The 15,602-nt window shown below is 42.0% G+C and overlaps 1 protein-coding gene across 1 annotated transcript; it reads left to right on the forward strand.

The window, feature by feature from the left end:
* The first annotated feature begins 71 nt into the window (after window positions 1-71).
* Window positions 72-14,655, forward strand: LOC134656996 (BRCA1-associated protein). Its single transcript, XM_063512562.1, has 12 exons — window positions 72-351; window positions 1,293-1,397; window positions 2,259-2,394; window positions 2,714-2,878; window positions 4,572-4,747; window positions 5,420-5,602; window positions 7,157-7,268; window positions 7,875-7,966; window positions 8,651-8,825; window positions 12,504-12,653; window positions 13,547-13,664; window positions 14,378-14,655. The coding sequence occupies exons 1-12, from the start codon at window positions 273-275 to the stop codon at window positions 14,528-14,530; spliced, it is 1,644 nt and encodes a 547-aa protein (XP_063368632.1). The 5' UTR covers window positions 72-272; the 3' UTR covers window positions 14,531-14,655.
* The last annotated feature ends 947 nt before the right edge of the window (window positions 14,656-15,602 follow it).

The following is a 15,602-nucleotide window of genomic DNA, read 5'->3' on the forward strand; positions in this document are numbered from 1 at the left end:
CCGAAGGTGGAAATTCGATAAGAACGTGCGATTTAGTCTGTGGCAACCAGCTGATAAATTGACAAATTTGACAACTCATCTCAATATTGATTGATGTTTTCCCAGAGATTTGTTGTACTTGTTATTGTTTTCGCCTTATTCGCAGAAATCTAAATACTAATCTTAATCTTTCCCCATTCCGGCTACATTCTATAGCCATGAAGTTAATGAACATAGCAGAAGTTAATAAAGCTTAAGTTTCGTTTTTATTTTGGTAATTATTTAAACCTTAAATGTCCGTGTCTTTGTGCGTTTTGAGTATAGAAATAGACGAGGACCTTCCCGACATGGGCGACAGTCCTGCTGAAATCGGTAAGCATTATAACACTGTAATAACTTGTCTAGACATGAGTAACTGAAAGGTCAACCACTTTTTCTTTGTTCTTTATTAACTTAAGAGAAATTGTAAATTACTATTTAGTAATTTTTTGATTAACATGCTCATGTAGTTTGACCAGGGACTGAATTCTGATTTCAAACAGGTAGAGAAAATCATGCTGTCTTTGTCTTACGCTAGTACTAGCACCGAAAAAAATCTGAGGTATACTTTTTAGGGTTCCGTAGCCAAATGGCAAAAAACGGAACCCTTATAGATTCGTCATGTCTGTCTGTCCGTCTGTCCGTCTGTCTGTCCGTCCGTATGTCACAGCCACTTTTCTCCGAAACTATAAGAACTATACTGTTGAAACTTGGTAAGTAGATGTATTCTGTGAACCGCATTAAGATTTTCACACAAAAATAGAAAAAAAAACAATACATTTTTGGGGTTCCCCATACTTCGAACTGAAACTCAAAAAATTTTTTTTCATCAAACCCATACGTGTGGGGTATCTATGGATAGGTCTTCAAAAATGATATTGAGGTTTCTAATATCATTTTTTTCTAAACTGAATAGTTTGCGCGAGAGACACTTCCAAAGTGGTAAAATGTGTGTCCCCCCCCCTGTAACTTCTAAAATAAGAGAATGATAAAACTAAAAAAAATATATGATGTACATTACCATGTAAACTTCCACCAAAAATTGGTTTGAACGAGATCTAGTAAGTAGTTTTTTTTATACGTCATAAATCGCCTAAATACGGAACCCTTCATGGGCGAGTCCGACTCGCACTTGGCCGCTTTTTTTACTGAGAAATTGGGTATGCCAGAGTATGTATGACCTTTCTACAATGAGGGTGTATAGTAATGTGACCAACACCAAAAACTACATTTTAAACTAATATTATTAAAAAAAAAATTCTTCTGCCCTATAGAGGCTGCCAAAGAGCAGAAGAAGAAGGACCGTGGTGCGCGGGAGTCCAAAACCATCACAGTTGAAACATATGCCAGTGTCTTGCTTGGTCCTAATCCAGATATTGGTAATCATCTTTAGTTTTCTTTTTATGTATTTCAGAACAAAACTACATTCAATTATCAGTCACCATCAGCTCAGTACCACAGAATAAATAATAGTAACTAAACGCATCTATTATGACAGATATGCCGACACCAAAATTGGTGTACTTGTAGCGACACGACAGAATCGCAGAGTGAGCCACGCCTGTTAGTACTCAATATAATGAGACTTGTATACCATTTACAGTTGAATTCTCATTGGTTAAATACAATACAATACAAATACTCTTTATTGCACACCTCAATAAAAGAAGATAATACAAATAAAACAGAAATACAAACAGAGGTAAACAACAGGCAGTCTAAAATTAAATTTTTAATTAAATTTTAAAGATATGTTTAGGATATTAAAATTTGTTAGAACTCTAAACTAAAGCAGGCGTGTCTCACTCCGCGATTTCGTCGCTTTGCTACAGGTAGCTAAAAGTACATTCGTTCGGTACCAATTTTGGGGAAAGCCATAAGCCGCGCGTGGCGCTGTCGCCACCTAGCGGCCATATCTGTGCTGATCGTAACAGACGCGTTTTGTTAGAGAGTGAGTATTCTGTACTTAGTACTATTATTTATTCTGTGACTAAAGGTACATTCATTCCATGAATGTTCCAGTGATGACCCATTTTGTATATCACTTGCACACTGCACATTTTGTAATTATCCACTTATTTGATGCATAACACATATACTTTTGTCCTTGTTCCTCTGCAAAGACCTTTAAATATGCTCTTTGTTCTGGTCACAACTTTTCCTAATTTTTTAAATAAATAAAAAATCCTTGCCTCAAGCAAGATTTCTAAATTTAGGATTTGTATTAATATTTTCTTAAGGTATACTACCAACCAGCTCCCGTCGGTCGCCCCCAAAAGACAGCATCATACCAGAAGATGATGACACCATCAGCTTCTTCTGCGGCAACCCTCTGGTTGAGGTCACTAAGGGGGTGCTGCACTTGTACAAGGAAAAGTGAGTGAAAATACATAAACATCTTGCAAAAGACATAAACATTTTTACATTTTTTACTCAATTTTAAACTTACAATTTTTATTTTGCCAAGAAAAGGTATAAAACACCATAATAGTTTAAACATGGTTTTATTGAGGCTATTTTGGGATTGTATTGTATTTTATTTATACTATATACAAAATACTACTAATTTAACATCTTCACTTTGGTATTGGGTTGATTTCTCCCCCTCCAAGCATGTTTAATTTTATTGCATTGTCAACTGAATTCAATGCTTCAGCAAAAGTTTGGTCCTGTAATTTTTTTTTTTAATTTGTAGCGAGCTGAAGGAAGCTCCCGAGGCCAAGATGCTGTGCCTCCTGTCCGTGCCGGGGTCGCTCGGCGCCAGCGACCTGCTGGCGTTCGCGGCGGCCTGTCAGCAGGACATCGCGCACGTGCGCGTGCTGCGCGACGGCTCGCCCGACCACTACATGGCATTACTTACGTAAGTTGCTCACGCTCACGACTAGGGTTGCCAACTATTTTTTGGTAGAATATAGTATTTTCCAGAATAGGGCATCAAAAATATAGTACATTTCAAAAAAATATGGGACTTTTAGATAAAATACTAAACATAAGTGTAACATACGTTTAATCGGAAATATAGTATTATAGCGTACTATATATTTTTCCAAAAGTATATAGTACAGAGAGCCAAAATATAGTACAATACTATATAATATAGTACGGTTGGCAACCCTACTCACGACACGCAAGTCGATCCTCAACTCTCCTCCAAATACTGCCTATGCCTCTGGCCGGTAGTCATTAATTGTTGAGTTAATATTATTATAACAGCTGATATATTAAGTCGTTACGTTAGGTCAATCTCACACCTAGTGCTTATGTTTGGGGTTTGGGACCTACTTAAATTTTTCTGACTTAAGCTTTATTTATACTAATATTATACTACACTATATTAACATGATGTTTCCTAGTTAGATATAATACACAGATTCCTAAAATAGGCATAAAACCAGTGAACAGCTCGTTTCACCAATCATTAATTATTCAACAGTTTCCATACCAATAAACCTGTCGACAAACTGTAAAAATGTGAAAAAGTCCTAAAACAAAGATCGGACTAGAACTCCATTCGAATGTCAAATGGAGTGAAAGTGTCAAAAGATGGCTGTAAAATATTATTACTGAATCGCGATTAGAAAGGGATTGAGATAGCTGTCAATCCATATTGATTTTGACGTAAGTGTATGGAAATCTGTTATTTCTAATCCCTTTCTGATCGCGGCATGATAATACGTCCAAGGGTAAAAAGAAAGAAGTGTTTAAGAAACTGATGCTTTTTCATTAGATTCTGTGGTATCGATTAGATAAATAGCCCAGTTGCGAAGCCCGGAGACCCAGCTCCGCATGGGGCCGGGCCCAGTGTGTCTGACACAGGTGCGCGCTTCCCGCAACTTTCCCAAGTACCTCAATTGCACAGGCCGAAGGCCCGAAACGCCCTAGACTAGAGAGGCGCTGACAACGACATGACACGGACTTTACCCGCTCATGTTTTCCGTTCTGTTTGATCCACATAAGAAGGGAATAGTACATTATTGTCGAGGTTCGGAAGTAGCTACTTGCTGGCTGAGGATTCGTTTTAAACGGACGACCTTGGGAGTCCGTTTAATTGAATCCGAAGCCAGCAAGTAGCCTTCCAGCCGAGTCATATATAGTGCTTTTCTCAAAAATGGTGCAAGTAATAGAAATATTTTACGGAAGCAACGTTCTAATTTTCATTGAAAAAAGTAAAACCAATAAAAAGATTTGCTTTGCCGCCATTAAAAAAAAATAGAAGTGTATTTTTCTGCTGAAAATACGCCAACCTATTTGAGACACCTAAATAGTCGCGGTACCAGTACCAACATTATAATAATAAGTACTAATCATCTGTTTGGCTGTTAAATGGACCTAAGCCTTCACTTGATATGGCCATTTCAAATTTTAAAAAGTTTGGAACTCGACAAATAATGGAATTTGTATGCAACATTGCAGTCCTGAAATCGAGACTGCAATGTTTTTAACTTTTTAATTTTTTGACTGACCATAAACTACGCACTTCGCGGTCTATTTTTTAACCGGCAACGTCGACTTTGCCGTCCATTTTTGAGAAAAGGTTAATTTTCTTCTCTTAGGTTCCGCAGCAACGAAGCGGCCCGCGAATTCCACAGCGCGTTCGACGGCGTCCCGTACAGCAGCCTGGAGCCCGCGGCGCTGTGCCGCGCGGCCTGGGTGGCGCGCGTGGCCAGCGCGCGCAGCGGGGCGCCGCCCCCCGCGCACACCGAGCTGCCCACCTGCCCCGTGTGCCTCGGTGAGTATCCACCTGCCCCGTGTGCCTCGGTGAGTATCCACCTGCCCCGTGTGCCTCGGTGAGTATCCACCGGCCCCGTGTGCCTCGATTGACTCGAAGATGGAGTAACGCTACCGTATGTGTGGCAGAGGGGGTAGCGCGACTATGCTATGTCTAGAGGTTGGATTGTCTGTGCCCACGTCCCTTACCCTACCCACCACCATCCATTATCACCAGGCCTTACATCCAAATCCTTCCATTTTTGTTCTTTTTAGGGTTCCGTACCCAAGGGGTAATAACGGGACCCTATTACTAAGACTCCGCCGTCCGTCCGTCCGTCCGTCCGTCTGTCACCAGGCTGTGTATCACGAACCGTTGTCTAGACAGTTGAAAATTTCACAGATGATGTATTTCTGTTGCCGTTATAACAACAAATACTAAAAACAGGATAAAATAAAGATTTAAGTGCGGCTCCCATACAACAAACGTGATTTTTGACCGAAGTTAAGCAACGTCGGGCGGGGTCAGTACTTGGATGGGTGACCGTTTTTTTTGCTTGTTTTTTTTTGCTTGTTTTGCTCTATTTTTTGTTGATGGTGCGGAACCCTCCGTGCGCGAGTCCGACTCGCACTTTGCCGGGTTTTTTGCATACTTTGATAATGATACGTGGAACATTCAAACTTTTTTTTATAGAGCGTATGGACGAAAGCGTAGCCGGCGTGTTAAGCGTGCAGTGCGCGCACGCCTTCCACGCGGACTGCCTGGTGAGATGGCGAGATGCTTCCTGCCCTGTCTGCCGCTGCGCGCAGACCCCCGAGCCCAGAGGGCACGCCACGTGTGCCATGTGCGAGGAGGAACAGGACTCTTCTGCTTTAGGTAAGGTCATTGACCCGCTCGCCGCTACCCGCTGGCGTTCAGTCCACAGCCTTAGCGTTGGTAACAGGGATGTTGCGAATATCCGCATCCGCAACCGCGGAACTTCCGCATTTTTCAACATCCGCATCCGCATAAAATCGATGCGGAGTTTAATGCGGATGTGGAACAGGTCGGTACAGGAACGTCTTAGCATCAGCGTAAGTGCTAGACTGCTAGGTTATTTAGTCATTAGCCAAAAAAACCTATTAGAAATGAGCAGTCAAGCGTGAGTGGGACTTAATAAACGGAACCCTTGGAACGCGAGTCCGGCTCGCACGTGGCCGGTTTTTTTAAATAAAAATTACTAAAATGTCATATTTGACGTTTTTTACGTACCTATCTTGACATCCGCATCCGCGGATGTGAGCCTTTAAAAATCCGCATGCGGATGTCAAAAAATTGGCATCCGCAACATCCCTGGTTGGTAACAACAAATCATTCTGTCACCGTTAAGACACGTTTCATACTTTAAATTAGTGTTGAATAGCGGTGATCAGTCTCTCGAGTGATTGCAACTGGGCCTTAGGGTACATTTCTACCAAAGACAAGCGAGGATGCGTATTCATTCGGCATCCTCGCACATCTCTGGTGGAAACGCGGCCATAATCCTTTAGCGTTACTTGGCCAATTGGTAACCAGCAATTTCATACAAATTGGCCAAATTTTTGAAGTAAAGTTTTCTATGTGCGGGTTTTTTTAACGATTTTGTGCTATAGGCACAGACAAGACATCCTCTGGACTGAGCATAGTAACGCTACCCCCTCTGCCACTTATACGGTAGTTTTACTCCATCTTCGAGTCAATCCCGTGCCGTGATTGGTCCGTGTCTTTGAACGGACCAATCACGGCACGGGACTCGCTCACCTCGTCCCCCACACCCCAGTATTTTTGGCAGCATCGGTTTCATGAAATAATTGCTCTAAACTCCGTCTAGAGGATTCCTAGTCTATGGCTATAGGTAATGGACGTTATTGACTCTTAATTTTATATTAAAGGAAAAAATGGAAAAATTACGCTTCCGGCAGGACTTGAACCCGCAACCTCCGCAATCCGTGCGTTAGCTCTGCCAATTGAGCTACGTCCTGCCGGAAGCGTAATTTTTCCATTTTTTCCTTTAATATAAAATTTGGAATATCGCTTGCAGACGTAATCTGCATGTTAAAAATTGATTTAGTACGGGTTAGCACATTGTCACTGGTGAATTCTCAATGCAACTTGAGACTCCGGTGCCGTTAAAAAGATGTAATCGTCTTTCGGTAGATGTCGCTATACGCCACCCCAAAGGCGTGTGCATGAGGGAAGGAATGGAAAAATTCGCAAGATTCTGGTAGGCTTCCGTAGCTCAATTGGCAGAGCTAACGCACGGATTGCGGAGGTTGCGGGTTCAAGTCCTGCCGGAAGCGTAATTTTTCCATTTTTTCCTTTAATATAAAATTTGGAATATCGCTCGCAGACGTAATCTGCATGTTAAAAATTGGTTATTGACTCTTTATGAGAAAGTGATATGATTTACAGAAGAGGGTCTAGAGGAGGGTCGCGAGCACAGCGGTATTTTCGAAGGGCAGCCCGACGGCGAAGGCGGTTCGCTGTGGATCTGTCTTATCTGTGGAAACGTAGGCTGTGGAAGGTATGTCAAACATAGAAAAAAATCTATACCCATTTCTTTTTTATTTCAACAATTGAAATTTCACTCGTTAAACATTTCCTATTACTGGGGCCCGTTTCTCAAAAGCTTGTAACTTGTAGTAATACAAGTGGAAGTCCCTTTCTAACAAAAGCTGTCAAAAAGTGACATCTGCTTGTACCTATTACAAGTTACAAGCTTTTGAGAAACAGGCCCCTGGTAGGGAAAGCCGTGAGCCGATCGCGGCTGACTAATCGAGTTATATAGTTATACTATATGTACAGTCACCTGCAATAATATGTTACTCTTTGAAGGCCGCAAAAATATGTGACACGCTCTTACGATTCTACAGATAAGATCGTGTCAGATATTTTTGCGGCCTTCCTTGTGTAACATATTATTGCAGGCGACTACTATCTTCAGTAACTACGTTGGTGTTGGTAGCGTTATAGGCCTTTACCCACCTTTACCCAGTTTTGAATCTCGCTTGATGCGATATTTTATCGCAACAAAACAAATACCTAAATTACTAAACAAGATATACATATACAGTGTATTACTAAAAGAAATTAAAAATTACTAAATGATTTACGTTTTCCCTCTTCCTAGGTACGAAAACGGGCACGCAGCGAAACACTTCTTGACGTCGAACCACACGTACGCGCTGCAACTGGGCTCGAACAGGGTGTGGGACTACGCTGGTAAGATTACTTTTTAGGGTTCCGTAGCCAAATGGCAAAAAACGGAACCCTTATGGATTCGTCATGTCTGTCTGTCTGTCTGTCCGTCTGTCCGTCTGTCTGTCCGTCCGTATGTCACAGCCACTTTTTTCCGAAACTATAAGAACTATACTGTTGAAACTTGGTAAGTAGATGTATTCTGTGAACCGCATTAAGATTCTCATACAAAAATAGAAAAAAAACAATAAATTTTGGGGGTACCCCATACTTACAACTGAAACTCAAAAAAATTTTTTTCATCAAACCCATACCGTGTGGGATATCTATGGATAGGTCTTCAAAAATGATATTGAGGTTTCTAATATCATTTTTTTCTAAACTGAATAGTTTGCGCGAGAGACGCTTCCAAAGTGGTAAAATGTGTGTCCCCCCCCCCTGTAACTTCTAAAATAAGAGAATGATAAAACTAAAAAAAATATATGATGTACATTACCATGCAAACTTCCACCAAAAATTGGTTTGAACGAAATCTAGTAAGTAGTTTTTTTTTAATACGTCAAAATCCCCTAAATACGGAACCCTTCATGGGCGAGTCCGACTCGCACTTGGCCGCTTTTTTTTTGTTTATCGTCAAGACGCGAAAGTCATGCACACAATGTGTGACAAAGTTGGATTTTTTTGAAAAACTGACTGAATTGTTTACAGGCGACAATTTCGTCCACCGCCTAGTCCAAAATAAGGCTGACGGCAAACTCGTCGCGTCCGACACCGGCGAGGCCTGCGGCGGAGACAAGTTCGACTCCGCTCAGCTGGAGTTCACACACATACTCACACAACAACTGGACAGCCAACGGCAGTATTACGAGGGACGGATACAGGAGTGAGTACCACTAACACACCAATATGACCCTTATGGCTATGTAACAAGGTCTAAAGTTCGACTCGGCTCAGCTGGAGTTCACACACATACTCACACAACAGCTGGACAACCAACGGCAGTATTACGAGGGACGGATACAGGAGTGAGTACCACTAACACACCAATATGACCCTTATGGCTATGTAACAAGGTCTAAAGTTCGACTCCGCTCAGCTGGAGTTCACACACATACTCACACAACAACTGGACAGCCAACGGCAGTATTACGAGGGACGGATACAGGAGTGAGTACCACTAACACACCAATATGACCCTTATGGCTATGTAACAAGGTCTAAAGTTCGACTCGGCTCAGCTGGAGTTCACACACATACTCACACAACAGCTGGACAACCAACGGCAGTATTACGAGGGACGGATACAGGAGTGAGTACCACTAACACACCAATATGACCCTTATGGCTATGTAACAAGGTCTAAAGTTCGACTCGGCTCAGCTGGAGTTCACACACATACTCACACAACAGCTGGACAGCCAACGGCAGTATTACGAGGGACGGATACAGGAGTGAGTACCACTAACACACCAATATGACCCTTATGGCTATGTAACAAGGTCTAAAGTTCGACTCGGCTCAGCTGGAGTTCACACACATACTCACACAACAGCTGGACAGCCAACGGCAGTATTACGAGGGACGGATACAGGAGTGAGTACCACTAACACACCAATATGACCCTTATGGCTATGTAACAAGGTCTAAAGTTCGACTCCGCTCAGCTGGAATTCACACACATACGAGGGACGTCTGAAAACTTCTAAGCCTAAGATACAAAAACACAATTTTCAAAGGTAAATCACTGTTTATTTTTCGATATAATCTCCTCCCAAATCAATGCACTTTTTACATTTTTTATATAGTGCTTTTAGCCCATTAAAAAAATATTCTTTATTTTGCCCTTCAAAATGCTCCTCTACGGCCGCCTTCATCTCTTCGTCACTAGTAAATCGCTTTCCCCTCAACTCTTTCTTCAAATTATTGAATAGAAAATAGTCGCTAGGGGCTAGGTCGGGGCTGTACGGTGGGTGGTCGATTTCGTCAAAGCCAACTTCCTTCAAAGCACGCCTCGCAACATGAGCGGTGTGGACGGGTGCGTTGTCTTGCAAAAACAAAATTCCTTTCCTTAGTTTACCTCTCCTTTTTTCAACTATTGCTTGTCGTACCTGTCTTACAAGATCTGCATAATAAAGTGCATTTATTGTGGAACCCTTTTCTAAATAATCGATTAAAAGAATACCATCACAGTCCCAAAACACCGTAGCCATTAACTTAGAGGCCGACTTTTGCACTTTAAATTTCTTCGGCGGCCGTTCCCCCTTCTCAATCCACTGCATTGATTCGGACTTACACTCCGGGTCATACTGTCTGATCCATGTTTCATCGACAGTTACTATTCGGGAACAAACTTCGTCTATATTATCTTCGCACAAGTCTAAAAACGCCTGGGAAGTTTCAACACGACGTTCTTTATCGAAGGCAGTAAGCATTTTCGGCACCCAACGAGCACTAACTTTACTCATGTGCAAATGTTCGTGTAAAATTTCTCCGACTCGTTCTTTACTTATACCTAGGACCTCAGCTATTTGCCAAACCTTAATTCTTCTATCTTCCAATACCAACTTTTTGACTTTGGCTACGTTTTCTTCGGTCACTACCGATATTGGCCGCCCTGAGCGGGGGTCGTCTTCGATGGATTCCCGCCCGAGTTTAAATAAGCGACTCCACTTTTTGACTGTGGCATAAGAAGGCCCAGAAGCACCGTAAATAATAGCCATTTCCTCAAAAATACACTGCGGTGATTTTTCACTTTTTGTAAGGAACTTAATTACAGCACGATGCTCAATTTTCGTAATATTCGCTGGTAATTCACACATTATGTAGTTTCTAGTTGAATATCTCGAAACAGAATAATAAAAATCTGACATATTGTTTTCTTAATAATTTATTTTTAAATGGCCTTTCTAGCGGCCAGTATCATAAACACATATACAACCTCGAAATACCTTAGGCTTAGAAGTTTTCAGACGTCCCTCGTACTCGCACAACAACTGGACAGCCAACGGCAGTATTACGAGGAACGGATACAGGAGTGAGTACCACTAACACACCAATATGACCCTTATGGCTATGTAACAAGGTCTAAAGTTCGACTCCGCACAATTGGAGTTCACACACATACTCACACAACAACTGGACAGCCAACGGCAGTATTACGAGGGACGGATACAGGAGTAAGTATACCACTAACTCAACAATATGACCCTTATGGCTATGTAACAAGGTCTAAAGTTCGACTCCGCTCCGCTGGAGTTCACACACATACTCACACAACAACTGGACAGCCAACGGCAGTATTACGAGGGCCGGATACAGGAGTAAGTACCACTAACACACCAATATGACCTTTATGGCTATGTAACAAGGTGTAAAGTTGGACTCCGCTCAGTTAGAGTTCACACACATACTCACACAACAACTGGACAGCCAACGGCAGTATTACTTAGGGTCGGATACAGGAGTAAGTACCACTAACACACCAATATGACCCTTATGGCTATGTAACAAGGTCTAAAGTTCGACTCCGCTCAGCTGGAGTTCACACACATACTCACACAATAACTGGACAGCCAACAGCAGTATTACGAGGGCCGGATACAAGAGTGAGTACCATAGTGAGCCTTATTGCTGTGTACATAAGGTCTGCTGGAGCTGGAGTTCACACACACACACACACATAACAACTGGACAGCCAACGGCAGTATTACGAGGGACGGATACAGGAATGAGTACCATAGTGAGCCTAATTGCTATGTAGATAAGGTCTGCTGGAGCTGGAGTTCACACACACACACACAGACAAACACACACACACACACACACACACACACACACACATAACAACTGGACAGCCAACGGCAGTATTACGAGGGACGGATACAGGAATGAGTACCATAGTGAGCCTAATTGCTATGTAGATAAGGGCTGCTGGAGCTGGAGTTCACACACACGCGCGCGCACACACACACACACACACACACACACACACACACACACACACACACACACACACACACACAACAACTGGACAGCCAACGACAGTATTACGAGATTTACGAGGGTCGGATACAAGAGTAATAGCTTCACTATAACCTTGCGTTGCCGAACTAACAAATACACGCCGTTTTTTTTTTTAAAAAAACCAGATATTCTTTAATTTTGGTTTATAGACATTAAAAAATCAGAAGCGCTGGTGGCCTAGCGGTAAGAGCGTGCGACTTGCAATCCGGAGGTCGCGGGTTCGAACCCCGGCTCGTACCAATGAGTTTTTCGTAACTTATGTACGAAATATCATTTGATATTTACCAGTCGCTTTTCGGTGAAGGAAAACATCGTGAGGAAACCGGACTAATCCCAAACGGGCCTAGTTTACCCTCTGGGTTGGAAGGTCAGATGGCAGTCGCTTTCGTAAAAACTAGTGCCCACGCCAATTACTGGGATTAGTTGCCAAGCGGACCCCAGGCTCCCATGAGCCGTGGCAAAATGCCGGGACAACGCGAGGAAGATTATTTTTATAGACATTAAAAAATCAAGTTTTTAATATAATACCATGTTTCAGATTAGAAGCAGCACATTCATCTGAGACGGCGGCGCTGCGAGCTCGCGCCACGGCGGCCGAGGCGGACGCCGCCGCGGTGCGCGAGCAGCTCGCCACGTTAGACAAGGACAACAAGGCGCTGGAGAGGAAACTGCACCAGGTCACCGCCAAGTGAGTACTACTACTAACCAGGGATGTTGCGGATGCCGATTTTTTGACATCTGCGGATGCGGATGCGGATTTTTAAAGGCTCATATCCGCGGATGCGGATGTCAAGATAGTACCACAAAAAACGTCAAATATTACATTTTAGTAATTTTTATTTAAAAAAACCGGCCAAGTGCGAGTCGGACTCGCGTTCCAAGGGTTCCGTACATTAAGTCCCACTCACGCTTGACTGCTCATTTCTAATAGGTTTTTTTGGTTAATGACTAAATTACCTAGCAGTCTAGCACTTACGCCGATGCTAAGACGTTCCTGTACCGACCTGTTCCACATCCGCATCCGCATTAAATCCGCATCGATTTTATGCGGATGCGGATGTTGAAAATAATGCGGAAGTTCCGCGGTTGCGGATGCGGATGCGGATATTCGCAACATCCCTGCAGTACTAACCACAAAAGCAACACTTAACTGTCCATCGGTGGACCTTATGCCCTTTGTAATAAAGTTTACGAACTGTCAGTTAACAGTGTAAGCGATAGTACAGTTACAGTCACCTGCAATAATATGTTACTCTTCGATGTCCGCAAAAACATGTGACACGCTCTTATGGCTCTACAAATAGTGTCAGATATTTTTGCAACGTAACGCACGCAACGCAACGTACTGCTAGGACGCTATCGCTTTAAAGTGACCCATAAAAGGTGAAGGCAAGGTTACGACTTACGAGGTGCAGTCAGCAGCAATAGTTGCTAATCGGGCGAGGTGTTCAAAATGACCTTGACACGCTCTTATTTTCTTAACCATAAAGTCGCGTCAAGATCATTTTGAACACCTCACCCGCTTAACAACTATTGCTGCTGGTACCTATCACTGAACATGAACTTGTTTGCTTGTTGCAGAGTGACGTCACTGCAGAGCTCTCTGGCCGAAGAGCGAGGTTTGGCGGCGGCCATGGCCGCCAACCAGGCCGAGTGGCAATCTAGAGCGCAAGCTAGGGAGGAGGAGTTCCAAACACAGGTCAATTATAGTCTGTCAAGCTGGATATGTCAGTAGCAATGTAAAGCAAACTCTAAAGTATGGTATCCCTAGGAAACAAACAAAAGCAGCAATGTACATCGAACAATGATGAAATGTAAACAAAACAGTTCCACAGATAAGACTTAAATGACATGCGATGTATTAGGTATCCAGACGGGACTGATCAAATCAGCTGATTTGATCAGGAAATTTGCATTCCATAGATAATTACTATGAAAGTTGACGACATTTATGTGTCCGCACCTGCTGATTCGATCGGAGAATTTCATCAGATTGGCGAAAAATTGTCTTGTCTGGATACCACTTAACTCTACAGGCTACCTAGCCAAGATGACAATAGTTTGCAGAGAAACGAATCGCTATCTGTCTCTATCGCACTAAGCGCCACTCGCAATAAAAATCTCTCAGAATTTGCTTGTTTCTTTTTTTTTTAATCAAAAAACAAGCGGAGCGTAAATATATTATAGACTTTTCTAGGGTTCCAGTTGGGATAAATGAGTTACTGGCCTGAATTAGCTATGAATCGTTTGTCTTTATCTTTCATCTTGACTTATGTATTTGTAAGAAAGGGATAAAACATAATTTAACTAAATCAGGCCCGTAAAGTTTTATGAGTAAGGGGGTATCTTTTTAACCTTATTATTTCCGACGTTCCAGTTGAAACCATTGTAATTTCTTATAATTTCCGACAGGTGAGTGAACTGAAAGAGCAGCTCCGCGACGTGATGTTCTTCGTGGAGGCCCGGGGGCAGCTCGAGCGCACAGAGACCGCCAGCCGGGACGAGATCGCCGAGGCCAGCGTCAGCGTGGCGCCCGCCGCCAAGCCTAGGCGGAAGCGCCGATAGCGGCCAAATACTTAGCATCCGCGGCGATACTTCTTTTTTAATTATGACGGTTGCCGCTGAGGCGTTTTTCAACCGTTAACTCTGATGTAAATAAAATAAATGAGTCTATTTTGTTATTTTTGATTTACGATTACGACTTAAAATATACTATACTTTATTTATTTAGTTTATTAAATGTTAGTAATTGTGGTCAGTCAATTTTGTAATTGTGTAGCTGTAATTTATTTTATATTATTCAGTGATATTATTCAATACTTAGTTTTGATAAATCCGTTTTCTAGAATGTATTCATAATATCTATGTATTCTAGAATTTAAAAAAAATTTTTTTTGTTAATACCTGGAGTTTCCTTAATATAAATAAATTGCAGTCTATAATATGTATATTGATTATGTATGTTGGATATGAAAAAACTTGGACTGATAAAACTAAATAAAGCAACTGACTATTGGCAAATTGTAAATCAAGAAAAAGATGCAATTTCTTTAAGACTTAAATTAGTTCATAAGTTATATAAAACTTTAGTCTCGAAGTTGTAGCATGGTCAATTGAAAATGAAATAAAATAATCAAAGAAATAATAAAATTGTCTTTATTGCAAACTCCCTTAGATTCCTTAGAATGGTGGCATGACTTATGCTTTGCGTAAATTAGCATGATCTCGTGTACTGTTTTAGAATTGCATGTTGTAACTCAATTTATAACCCTCTATATTTCAAGAATATTGATCAAACAAAAGTCACAGATGATAAAATTAACATTTAGCTGATTTAGTACGAAACGAAAGGGCCATGCGGTAGAATGAGATAGCAATATCACTTGCTTCCTCTAACGCATAAATGCGTCCCTTGGAGTGGCCGGCGATGGCCCATTGTGTACTGGGGCCTTTATTTATATGTACCAAACGCGACGGCATTTCGTACGAAATAGTCCCGTTAGCGCTATCAACCGCCAGCAGTGAAGTAAGCTACAAGTTTATAGCTGTCAAAAAACGTTTCACTTATGTCAAACTCAACGCTAGGGCATAGGGCAGGGGGGGGACACTAAGAATGTAGTTAACGTCAGTAAAGATG

Source organism: Cydia amplana, chromosome 19, assembly GCF_948474715.1.
Source record: "Cydia amplana chromosome 19, ilCydAmpl1.1, whole genome shotgun sequence".
Lineage (NCBI taxonomy): Eukaryota > Metazoa > Arthropoda > Insecta > Lepidoptera > Tortricidae > Cydia > Cydia amplana.

Excerpts from the sequence above, each read along its gene's own strand:
- LOC134656996 (XM_063512562.1), top strand. The coding sequence starts at position 273 with ATGTCCGTGTCTTTGTGCGTTTTGAGTATAGAAATAGACGAGGACCTT. Across the intron at positions 4,748-5,419 it reads CACCTGCCCCGTGTGCCTCG|AGCGTATGGACGAAAGCGTA; the intron begins GTGAGTATCCAC and ends TTTTTTTTATAG. Across the intron at positions 5,603-7,156 it reads ACAGGACTCTTCTGCTTTAG|AAGAGGGTCTAGAGGAGGGT; the intron begins GTAAGGTCATTG and ends TATGATTTACAG.